The sequence below is a fragment of the Podarcis melisellensis genome, assembly GCF_964234715.1.
Source record: "Podarcis melisellensis genome assembly, chromosome: 13".
NCBI lineage: Eukaryota > Metazoa > Chordata > Lepidosauria > Squamata > Lacertidae > Podarcis > Podarcis melisellensis.
Genome location: NC_138545.1, coordinates 41,501,676 through 41,513,994, shown reverse-complemented (window position 1 = coordinate 41,513,994; position 12,319 = coordinate 41,501,676). Strand labels below are relative to the sequence as shown.

Below are 12,319 nucleotides of genomic sequence, written 5' to 3'. Positions count from 1 at the left end.
AAGGGCTTGGTCCAGATGTCCTTTCAGGTTACTTCTGATTCAGCAGTTCTTCTTTCTCTCAGGTCTGTGGATTCGGAATGGGACGGGCCTCATCCGCAAGGAAGGGAACCAGCTTTACTGGACATTTGTCTCCCCACAGCTGGGCTATTGGGCGGCTGCCATGCTGTCTCCAACAACGGGTAAAGTATCACCACCAAATTCTTAATTACTTTGCTGAAGAACCAGCCAGGAAGGTGCTAGCGGATCTCTTGTGTTAGCGGGAGTGCACATTCTCTGCACACCTGTGGGAATTTGCTTGGAATGTGGTATCTTGTGAATTAAGAATTCCTGAAAAATGAGTGCCTCTCAGTTTGCGTGGAGTGGTTGCCAAACAAGCTCTGAATAAACGCAACCAGAGCTGGGGTGGGTGACATGCTCAGAAAAGCATGATAAAAACTGAAAAAAATGCAATAGAAATAAGTCTGGGATTAAGGGAAAGGGCATCTAGGGAGAACCAAAATGAATATGGGGAATAAATCCCTCCCTGCGTAAATCTGCTCATATTTATATTTGTAGATATCCAGTGCTATTTTTCTAGAAAAGAGGTGCTGGAACTCACCATGAAAAACCTCCCTTGTTCTCTTGCAATTTCAAGGCACCCATCTGGGAGGTCCCAGCGAGTTCCCGCTGGAAAAAAGCCCCTGCTTGAAATTATATTCCGCTAATCTGAGCATTTTTTATCAGTCCCATCTTCTGATGTTTTAATAAAAAGAAAGCCATGCACAAAATGTTTAGTAATTAGAAAAATTGCCTTAAAATTATAGGCATGACTTTAAATCAAGCTTTTAAAGAGCCCCCGTGCCTGGTTTGGAAATTTATATAGTTGGGATTAAAAAAACACACACAAATTAGCTACATCTTTATGCCCTGCTGGATCAGATCCAGGGTAACCCCATTTAGTACGTCATCCCATTTCCAACATAGATGCTTTAGGGAGTCCTTCAAGTCAGCCCATAAAGAGGTCTCTTCGTTGCAGGGCTGGCCAGTGCAGTTGGAGGCATAAAGGACATTGCCACCTACCACACAATTTTCTTGCTCACCATCCTGGGTGCCCTGGCATTGCTGGTGCTCATCCTGCTCTGCCTGCTTATCTACTACTGCAGGTGAGTGCTGCTTGCCCAACTTCCCACTTCCAGCCTTGTCTTCTCAAACCACATTAATTTTTCTAAAGCTTGCTCTCCCTATCGCTGCAAGGGCTTATTTACTGTATTTTTGCTTTCATTTCATCTGGGTATTGTGGGGGTCGGGAACTGGCAGTCCGCAGGCTGGATCTGAGCCAATGGGCCATTTGAACCGGGCGCCAGTTGAGGGACCTTTCTTTCTCGAATGGAACTGCAAAAGGACTTCAGCTACTGGGGCTCTGAGTGGTAGCTGAAGCAGGGAGGCAGATGGAGCATTTCAGGCATCAGAGGAGATCAAGGACAAACCCTTTTTCTCCCCAGCAACCCCTTTAGATACAGCTCACAGCTGCAGTTTCTGAAGGTTTCTCTTTCCCTTTCCCTTTTTCACCAGGAAGGGTGAGGGAATTCAGCTAAGTTGGGAGTCAGTGCCTCGTTGCCAAGGGTGTCACGAAGCAGGTTTTGTTGTAGGTGCTAAACATAAACATACACACACACACAAACATACACATACACACAGTGGTACCTCTGGATGCGAACGGGATCCGTTCGTTCACATCATGAGCAGAATGCAACCCGCATCTGCGCATGCGCGGGTCGCGATTCGCCACGTCTGCGCATGTCCGTGATGTCATTCTGAGCGTCCGTGCATGCACGAGCGGCGAAACCTGTTCCGTTACTTCCGGGTCACTGCGGGACGCAACCTGGAAAGATTTAACCCGAAGTGACTTTAACCCAAGGTATGACTGTACACACACACACACACACACACACACACACACTTGTCCTTGGAATGCTTCAGGGGTCTTGGATCCGGGAGACCCTACTGCTAACATAATCTGGCTCTGTTCCCCATCAGTAAAATTGGAGTTATAGAACCTTGCACCCCAACATTATTATTTGTGGGAAGGAACCACACTTTGCAAATCGGAGCCCTCTTGCAAATGATCTGTTCTAGTAGGGCCCAGGCACGAGGAAAGGCAGCTGAGCTGAGGATTGCAGGAATAGTCCTAAGGAATTTGACAGCTGTTGCAAGCACTTTGTTGCAAAATGTCAGGCAGCCTCTGGCCGATTAGTCATGGGTCCATTCCTTTCCCCTCCCACTCTCCCAAGGCTCTGCTCCTTCGCTCTTTGTGAACACTTCTGTGTAGTAAAAGAGGACAGCAGAACCCCAGAGAACAGGCATCCAGATACACATTGAACTGGGAATGGGGAGGAGGGGAATTTCAGCCAGAGGTACGAGCAAACACCTTTCACTTTAGAAATTAAGTGCTTTGCATGACTACTGGTGAGTCTCAAACCCAGCTTGCTTGTGTCCTGGGGAAGAGGGTTCATTTCCTTCAGCCCTGAATACCTTGACATTTAAACTTCTTTAACAGTCCATTCACTCTTTTACTTTTATGGAATTATAGAGGTAGAAAGAGCTGAGAGGTCATCTGGGAAATTCTCCTCTCACACCCCCACAGCACACAACCCTACGTCCAAAAGGCAGGAGCATCCAATTATTAGTATCTAAATTTGTATACTGCCCTTCATCTGAAGATCACAGGGTGGTTCATTGCGAGAAGTGAGATTACAGGGAACTAGTCAAAGGGCCTCTCGGAAGCTGCGCCTGCCCTGCGGAACGCCATCCCGTCAGATGTCAAACAGATAAACAGCTATGTGATTTTTAAAAGACATCTGAAGGCAGCCCTGCTAAGGGAAGTTTTTAGAGTTTGATGTTGCCCTGTGCAAGGCACATGTCTCTCCCCTGAGCTAGAGCACTTCTGCTATGGCTACCTGTGAATTTATCTGCACCTACATTTTCTTCTTCTTCTTCCAGTGCGGTGTGGTGTAGTGGTTAAGAGCGGTAGACTCGTAATCTGGTGAACCGGGTTTACTTCCCCGCTCCTCCACATGCAGCTGGTCACACTTCTCTGAAGTCTCTCAGCCCCACTCACCTCACAGAGTGTTTGTTGTGGGGGGAGGAAGGGAAAGGAGAATGTTAGCCGCTTTGAGACTCCTTTGGGTAGTGATAAAGCGGGATATCAAATCCAAACTCTTCTTCTTCTTCCCCCTTTCCAGGAGGCTGTGCCTGAAGCCACGTCAACAACACAGAAAGCTCCAGCTCTCTGGGGCTCTGGATGCCTCCAAGAAAGACCAGGCCACCTCCATGTCCCAGATCAACCTCATCTGCACCAGCCACCTGGAGACGGCCTCTTCCAACGGGGACACGGATGTGCACACGCCCATCCTCAAGTCGGCCTTCTCCTCCTCCCGGGAGTTCGAGAGCTCCCGGGAAGAGTTCTTCAAGCAGGTGTCCAACCAGAAAGCCCGCCATGCCAGCAAGGCCTCCATGGCGGACACTCTGAGCCAGCGGGGGGCCCTTAAGGACAGCTACGCTCAAGTGGCGGAGGGCTACTCCCTCAAGGCGGCCCGCTCCATGGATGTGCCCGGTGCCCTGGAGCCCCCTCTCCATGAGGACTACAAGCGCGGCTATTCCCACCAGCGCCCCGAGGACAAGAGCAAGCAGGCGCGCCACGACAGCAAGGGCTACTCGCAGGAGCCCCCGTCGCCGCCGCCTCTCCCGCCTCCCTTCGACCATTACGGGGGCCACAAAGGGGAGCCCAAGCCGCCCGAGTTCATGATGTCGCAGTCTGTGGACCACCTGGCTCGCCCCACCTCCCTGAGCCAGCCCGGGCAGCTCATCTTCTGCGGATCCATCGACCACATGAAGGATTCCATGTACCGGAACGTGATGCCGACGCTGGTCATCCCGGCCCACTACATGCGCCTGGCTCCCTCGGACCAGCCTGCGGGGGGTTCCGAGAGCCAGTCGGACCTGGACCCGGGCGGCATGGGGATCCCTCACCAGTTTGTGGCCGGGGAGCAGCAGCAGAGGCAGCAGCAGTCCTTCCTGCAGCAGCAGCTGCAGCACCCACAGTTCCAGCTGCAGCAGCACCCGGGGGAAGAGGCCGAGGGGAAGGGCTGGGGCCCCCACACGCAGTCCGTCAGCGGCTCCGTCACCATCCCGGTGCTGTTGAATGAGTCCACCATGGCCCAGCTGAACGGGGAGCTGCAAGCCCTGACGGAGAAGAAGCTGCTGGAACTTGGTGTGAAACAGCACCCTCGCGCCTGGTTTGTGTCCCTGGACGGGCGGTCCTCCCAAGTCCGCCACTCGTACATCGACCTCCAGGGCAACGAGAGGAGCCGCAGCAACGACGCCAGCCTGGACTCCGGGGTGGACGTCAACGAGGCCAAGCCCCCCAAGAGGCTGAAGGAGGAGCGCTTGGCGCCGCCCGCTATGGGCCCCACTTACTCCAAGCTGGTCTTCGCCGACGCCGACACGGAGCCCAGCAGCAGCGAGAGCCGAACCGCCATCTGCTCCCCCGAGGACAACTCCCTGACGCCCCTCCTGGACGAGAACGCCGACCACCGGGCGGCCACCATCCCCCGGCGCGGGCGCAGCCGCGGAAACAGCTCCCGCAGCAGCAACAGCAACAGCGAGCTGCGCCGCGACTCCATGACCAGCCCGGAGGACGACAGCAACGAGCCCTCGGAAGGGACGGACGACCAGGGGGACAAGAAGAGCCCCTGGCAGAAACGCGAAGAGCGCCCGCTCATGGTCTTCAATGTGAAGTAGCGGGCGGAAGTGTGCGGGCGAGGAGGCGGGTGGGGGGATGGGTCGCTCTCGTTGCACAGTTGGGGGAGGGGAGCGGAGATTGCCCGGACCATAGAGGTCAGGCTTCCCGCACGCAATCTTGGCGCCACTTCCTGCCCTCTCCATCTCGTCAAATGCTTGGTGAAACGGGAACCGCCCGGACTTTTGACAGGACAGACTGATGGAGCGAGAGGCGGCTTGCGGCCAAGCTGTACTCTGTGTTCTTTTTCTGCATCCACGGGCTGAGCGAGTTGGGCCTCTTACCCTTTTCCACCGACACCAGCCACTGTGAGCCAGGCAGCAACGTGGGGCACAGGAACTGCCGTGTGTGTGTGTGTGCCCACTTCTGGGACAAAGCAAGTTTCGCTGCTCTGAGAGACCTTCTGCCAAATCCCAGGAGGTGGACATAGCCTTGTTCTGTGTGGCTCTGGGTCCAAGAGCCCCTTATCCCCACCCAGCCTTGGCACGGCCAGAACTAGCGTTGGCTCCTTGCCCTGACATTATTGGGAGTGGAGGTGAACTGGAAGGCGTTACCGGGGCTCTTCACCCCCCCCTTTTCCTTGGGGGCAGGATGGGCAATTCGTACCGATCCTTTAAAAAAAAATTTGTCCTGTGGATTTTCCAAGCCGTAGCATGGTTTGGTTGGGGGTCGGTCAAGCGCCCAAAAGCTCTAGGCTGATGCCCATCATTGCCTGTCGTGCCTCAGTGCCCCCAACAACCTGGGCGACAGTACCACGGACAAGTGCGGTGGGTTTGGGGAGTGGGGGCACCCGTGTGGCAATTGTACATATGTGTGTGCATGCGTGTATGTCAGGGGGCGGGTGGGAGCCTGAGCCACGGCGTGCGTGTGGGTAAGCATGTCAGTGGCGGCCGACCTCGCTGCCAAACAAACTCCCTTGAGGAGTCACTTTTGTGCCCCCCATCTCCCCACCCCACCCCTTTGTGCCTGCAACTCCTTGGTCTCCTCCAAGTGCCTTCTGGCCCCAGACGTCTCCCCACCACCACCGCATCCCCTCCCCACCCAGGCAGCTGTGAATGAAACCTTGGGTGTCCACAGAAGGGTACTGCAGACGGACCATCTGCTCAAATCTTCCTTTCACTCTAATCCCTCTTCTCTCCTGCCAGGGAGCGCTTGGGGGTGGGGAGGGGGGGGGAGCGCAGAAGGAAAAAGTCACCCTCGGCCTCTCTTGCAAGCCCAGCTGCCGACTGACTTAAGCCGTCAGCGGAGACAGCCTGGGCAGCTGCCCCATCTAGCAACATGGCAGCATCGGTGACCAATCTCCCAGATAAAAGGGCAGGACCAAATTGGGGTGTTTGTGTGTACCGATGGAGGGGTGTGTGTGTGTATGTGTGTGTGTCTTACATCGTCGATGGAGGGGAGTGTTAGTATCATGCTTTATATATTTGGAGGGGGGGATACGTAGCGTGTGCCGCCTCAGCAGCCCCCAGCAGTGCGTCGGTGGATGCCTCGTGGACCACTGAGGGGATACGGGATGGTTTTATTTGGGGAAGGGATAGAGGAACCACTAGCCTGAGGCTTTGTCAGCGAAATGGGGGTGGGGGAGCAAATGGGGAGGGGTGGGGTGGTTGGCTGCAAACCTAAAAGTGTCTTGGGGGGGGGCTTCTTTTGAAACCAATGAGTCGGGCCTGACCCCTTCTGAAACAGTAGAGGGCCGCCGGAGAAGTCAACAGGTCAGAAACCATTTGGGCGGAGAGAGGGGAAAGGTTGTTGTTTCTGACGCACCTCAGCACCCACTGAAGAGAGTTAATAAAGCTTCACAATTCCAGCTGCAGACCCTGTCCTTCTGGAGCCCCTTCCCCACAACACCAGGGCTTGCTCGCCATGTCTTAGAAGCTGCCGAAACCCCTGGGGAGGAGTTTTTTTGGGGACAGGCGATGAGTCACTCCATGGTCGAGATAGCGAGGCCCTTTACATACACTCAGAAACACTTTGTTCTCCGTTCACCTGTTCCAGGGCTGAGCCTTAGCAATGAAAACAGGTTCTGGGGCTGAGCCCTAGCTCAATGAAACCCTTCTCCCACCTGAGTCAGGCTTTTCAGACCGTTGCCCTGGAGGCGGGGGCAACTTTTCTTTTTCTCTAATTCCCTTTCCTGGGCGATTTCCACTTTTATCTTCTTCCACAGCATATGTTTGTAGGATTTCTCTCCTCCCACCCGCTTTTGCCTGTCCACCACATTAGAGATAACTGTCACCTGTGGAACTCCCTGTTCCTTGATGTGGCTGTCGGCAAAGACTCTCCAGAGAGGGGACCAGGAGCCACCGGGAGCTGTTTTGCATGAGATGAAGATTTCTGCATGGAAGTCTGCACTGAAAACTGCAGAAATCCCATGTGTCATGCATATGTCTCTTTCCCAGCTTGTACACATTAATATTTTCCGTGTGTGGGGGGGGAGAGAATAATATTCTGTGAATCAGCTCCACACCCCAGCTAGTACTGTTTTTGACAATATCTATGAGTATTGGAGGAACATCTTGGGCTGGTGAGTAGCCCAGCCCAGCAGAAGAAAGCCAGCAGTGTTTTTTGCAGGCTGTAGGTGCTTAATGCACAGAGAGAATCCACTGAGCCATAACGGATTTCCCCGCTTTCCCCCCTTTGTGGAATTCCCCCCCTTTTTTAAAACTCTTAGCCTCATGGCCAGTCAAAGAGCTGTTTCAAATGAGCATACATTGCTGCGAGTGCATTGCATATTCCAAGTGTCAACTGTCACAGTTTTCAAGGGGGTTGTGTCTGTTTCACGCCTTGCTCAGCCTGATCAGTACCAGCAAACCTGTCTCCAAGGTGGCTGGTCCTAAGCTACCGTTGCCATGCCGTTGAGGTATCTCTCAGATCAATGCACATCTTGTAGGAATGTAGCCCTATACAAAGATGGCGGCACTGTAGTCAAACCCACAGGAAGTTATATATAGTTAAATGCAGTGGCAGAGCCACACCCCACAAACTATCAGGACCCCCCAGAACCAGATACCTCTTACTCCTTCCTGGTCCAGTGCTGTTTTCTACTACCTTTTTATAGTTGGAAATAAAAATACCTTGCACGTAAAGGGAGCTGGGTAAGTGAGGGTGGTCTCTGACACTGATGCATCTTTAACTGTGGGAAATGCCTTTGCTTTCTCTGATGACTCTGAACTCTCTTGTTGAAAAACCTTTTTTGGAGTTTTTTTTTTTAAAAATTATTATTATATAAATATATTAAAAAGTTGGGCAAACTTGGCAAAACTGGAGACTCGGTGGCAGCTGCTGGTGAAACCTCATACTTGTTCTTTAGAATGGTATTAATATATAAACCTTCTGAATTTATCAAGGTTTCATTGCATGGTGGTTGTTTCCTTTCCTAGGCAGCAAATCCTTCCCCCACTAAGCTCGGCCGAGTCTAGAGGCAAGCAGGTTTAGACTTAATTCAAAAGCAGCCGCATACAAACGGGTGGGGGACGGGAACAATGTGGATTTACTGATGGGCTTGCAAGACTCTGCTCTTGCATTTTATATTGAGCTCCTTCCCTGTTAGCTGAGAGAACTTCACCTGTTGAATTTGCTGGGAGCTATACAGCATTTTAGGGGACGCGGGTGGTGCTGTGGGTTAAATCACAGAGCCTACGACTTGCTGATCAGAAGGTCGGCGGCTCGAATCCCCGTGACGGGGTGAGCTCCCGTTGCTCGGTCCCTGCTCCTGCCAACCTAGCAGTTCGAAAGCACGTCAAAGTGCAAGTAGATAAATAGGTACCGCTCCAGTGGGAAGGTAAACGGCGTTTCCGTGCGCTGCTCTGGTTTGCCAGAAGCGGCTTAGTCATGCTGGCCACATGACCCGGAAGCTGTCTGCGGACAAACGCCGGCTCCTTGGCCTATAGAGCGAGATGAGTGCTGCAACCCCAGAGTCGGTCACGACTGGACATAATGGTCAGAGGTCCCTTTACCTTTACGCAGCATTTTGGGGACCAAGCACCCACTGTGGGAAAAAGAATATGGCAACCTCATGTGGGATATAAATAGATAGAAAGTGGGCACTGTTCAGTGTGGAAAAGTATAAATGTTTTGGCCTGTACAAGAGCGTTTTTTGTACTGCAGAATACAGTCTTTGCGAGCTACCATTTTATGAGAAGACTGGTGATAGCAAAAGTGGGTTGCGTCAGGCTCTCTCTTGAACTCCCTACCAAGCCATTTTTGCCTGAGCGGCTGTGAAGAAAGAGTGTGCTCAAGCATTTTGACCGCCTTTCCGTGCATTGGGGAGGGAGGACAAAGGACCCTTCCCAATACAGCATGAGGGAAATGGAAAATTGGTTTGCCCAAGAGAGAGAAGATCAGAGGAACTGCAAGCAAGCTGGAAGCAAAGAAGCTGGATAAGGAAAAGAGTTTGCCCAGGGCTTGAGGCGGGACTAGGCCACAGGCCTTGCTAAAGTAGTTGTATCATTTGGCAAGGGCAGCTGAGGTTTCCCTGTTGCAAAACAGCAAGCAGCCGCATCTCTGGTTGCAGGGCTTGAACTCAAATGCTAGCAAACGCGACCACTGGAATGTTCTACCACCTCACCATGCATGAATTCATGAAGCCACAATAGATGCAAAGGGAAATACAGCGCCCCACCCCACAGCAAACTGGTGCTGAATGCTGACAGAAATAGGAGTCAACCACTGAAGAACGAGTTGGGTATCAATGGGCTTGGGAAAGGAACTTGGAGGTTTGCAAAAGAATGACAAACCTAAGGGAGCAGCAACAACAAGACCCAGCCGAAATGAGGGCCGTGTAATGTCAGCAGCTATGAAATACTGAGGGTTTTTTTTTGGGGGGGTGGCCGGTGGGTGGAATAGCCTACTGACGAAGGAAAATGGCTGCCCATTGGAAGTTGAGACAGCATTGCGGCGTTTTGTCCCTTCTGACAAACTCTGGTAGCCCTGATGCCTATGAGCTTGGCAAGAATTGAGCCATGCTCATTGAGCTGGTGGTTGCTGCTTAAAGGAACGTCCTGGGTATACAAAATACCAAATAGTTTTTTTAAAAAATTAAAGGGTCAACAAAGGAAGCTGCTTTCTACAGAGTATCTAACTCTGCATTCCCAATGACGAATGACAACTGGCTCTTCCAAGGTTTCGGGCAAAGGTAAGAGCAAAAAAGTCCTTCACGTAGTTTATGAACTCCGCTCCAACAAGAGGCACTAATGGCCATCAATTCGGATGGCTTCAAAAGAGGATTAGACGGGTACGTGGAGGGCAAGACTATGGCTATATTCTGCCCCCCACTGTTGGAGGTGGTACACCACAAAATGCCCGTTGCTGGTTTTCACAAGCGGGAAAGGCTACTGTAGCACTGAGGTCCTGCTTGCTGGAACCCCAGAAGCATCTTGGCCACCATGAGAACACAATGATGGACCATTGGCTTAATCCAGTAGGCTCTTAAATTCTTGCCTGCCCTCTTGGAGTTGCCAATGGTGGCTTCTAGGACCTACCAGTTGTTGAAGACAGTGGACATAGGGGTATCCCATGAAATTAAGTACCTCCCCTCCCTAAGCAATATAGTGGGGTGTTTTGACAGGGCGAGAAGAGACGGTTTCTCACGCTTACTCCCCCAAAATCTTTCCTCCCATATTGCAACACCACAAGCCCCCGAGCATGAGCTCTTTATATAACACATGTAAGTTTATGGAGGATGGAAAAGAAAGCTTAAGGCAAACAAGAAGAACCACCTTTCCTCACAAGCCCTAAACGGCATGTCTTGTGAGGAGCTGGGGTCTGGGATGCAGTGCAACATTGAAATTCAAGCTAAATGTTAAACAGACCCAGCTGATGTCGGATGGCAACTCACATCATCACAGGTCCTGTTGTGTTTCTCAGTAAGGGAAGATGAGGATTTTGAGTCGTTGGCAGGTAAGGAGGCTGGCAGTTCTGCTAGTCCACTTTTGGAACTTTTGCTGCACACTCAATCTTGCCCCATATGCACTGGCTCCTGCTCCTCAAGCAGCCCCAGTTGCACCCCTGATCTGACACACACACACACACGGCATTCCAGGTTCTGCCTGCTGCATCTGATTGCTGGGAGATTATATTAATGCTGAGATTTTACTTGGTCAGTTTCTGCAGATTTCCCCCAACCGCTGCCTTCCAGGGTGGAATTGAGAGATGTCCATAACAGTATATAGATATTATTATTATTATTATTATTATTATTATTATTATTATTATGCCCATCTGAGTGGGTTACTCCAGCCACTCTGGGCAGCTTCCAACAAATTAAGACATCAAACATTTAAAACTTCCATATACAGGGCTGCCTTCAGGAGTCTTGTCTAGTCAGATAGTTGTTTATTTCCTTGACATCTGATGGGAGGGCATTCCACAGGGCAGGCGTGACTACCAAAAAGGCCCCCTGCCTGGTTCCCTGTAGCTTCACTTCTCGCAGTGAGGGAACTGCCAGAAGGCCCTCGGAGCTGGACCTCAGTGTCCGGGCTGAACAATGGGGGTGGAGATGCTTCTTCAGGTATACTGGGCCAAGGCCTTTTAGGGCTTTAAAGGTCAGCACCAACCCTTTGAATTGTGCTCAGAAATGAGCCAATGTAGGTCTTTCAGGACTGGTGTTATATGGTCCCGGGGGCCGCTTCCAGTCACCAATCTGGTAGCCGCATTCAGAATTAGCTGTAGTTTCTGTGTCACCTTCAAAGGTAGTCCCACGTAGAGCGCATTGCAGTAGTCCAAGCGGATTAAGGGCTTCAATGAGTTGTCACCAGTGTGTTTGCAAAAATTAAAAGGGGGGGGGAGAGTACATATTGGAGTTTCTAAAACTGGCCATATTTCATGTTGTGAAATACAGCAGAAAGGTTCTGCTTTCAACTGTGCAATTCCATCTGTGCTGCAGGGGGTGTGGAGAACAATGTAAGAAGATTGACCTTTGATGTTACTGTAGGGAAACTTTTTTTTTAAGGCTGGGTTAGCTGTGGCTTGAGATCCACACCTCTAATCTGCAACATTAACAGTGGATTACACTGTAGGACTATCATAAACCACTGTCTCTCAACCAAAGGGTTGGCAGGTGGCGTGTGTGTGTGTGTGTGTGTGTGTGTGTGTGTGTGTGTGAGAGAGAGAGAGAGAGAGAGAGAGAGAGAGAGAGAGAGAGAGAGAGAGAGATACTACCTCAGGTTAAGAATGGCTTACAACAACCCTGTAATGTTGTTCTCTGTTAATGCTGCAGATGGATTGTATGCCCTGCAGAATTTACACTGACTTGACTTTTTTCTTAAATGAAGTTTGAAAACGGTTTTAAAAATGCCCACAAAATAAGACTGAAGTTAGAGAAAGCACCTCCTCCTCTCTCTACTGCTACATTTTGTTGTAGTGTGGACATCCTGGTAATTGACTGCAGCTGGATTTCTCTGTTGATGTCTCTGGGTAGCTCTCACTGCCATCCCTGTGGAGATTTAAGAGTAAACTGCAATCTCTTAAGTCCTCTTAACACTGCACCCATTTAAAGTTGCATAAAACATCAAGCTTCACAAAGGCACAGAACTGCTTGCAATAATA

The 12,319-nt window shown here is 51.2% G+C and overlaps 2 protein-coding genes across 7 annotated transcripts in view; both read left to right on the top strand.

Annotated features, from left to right (window-relative positions):
* FAM171A2 (family with sequence similarity 171 member A2) overlaps positions 1-4,900 on the top strand; it is a 38,796-nt gene extending 33,896 nt beyond the window's left edge. For all 6 annotated transcript variants that reach the window (XM_081883936.1, XM_081883938.1, XM_081883937.1 and 3 more), the window contains exons 6-8: positions 63-179; positions 1,016-1,142; positions 3,222-4,900. In XM_081883936.1, coding sequence (XP_081740062.1) covers positions 63-179; positions 1,016-1,142; positions 3,222-4,779 — 1,802 coding nt within the window. In that variant the 3' untranslated portion in view covers positions 4,780-4,900. The remainder of the gene's footprint in view (positions 1-62; positions 180-1,015; positions 1,143-3,221) is intronic.
* A 4,759-nt stretch (positions 4,901-9,659) lies between these two features.
* GRN (granulin precursor) overlaps positions 9,660-12,319 on the top strand; it is a 36,297-nt gene continuing 33,637 nt past the window's right edge. Inside the window, exon 1 of the mRNA XM_081883955.1 lies at positions 9,660-9,908. Within this exon, the coding sequence (XP_081740081.1) occupies positions 9,868-9,908 (41 nt within the window). The 5' untranslated portion in view covers positions 9,660-9,867. The remainder of the gene's footprint in view (positions 9,909-12,319) is intronic.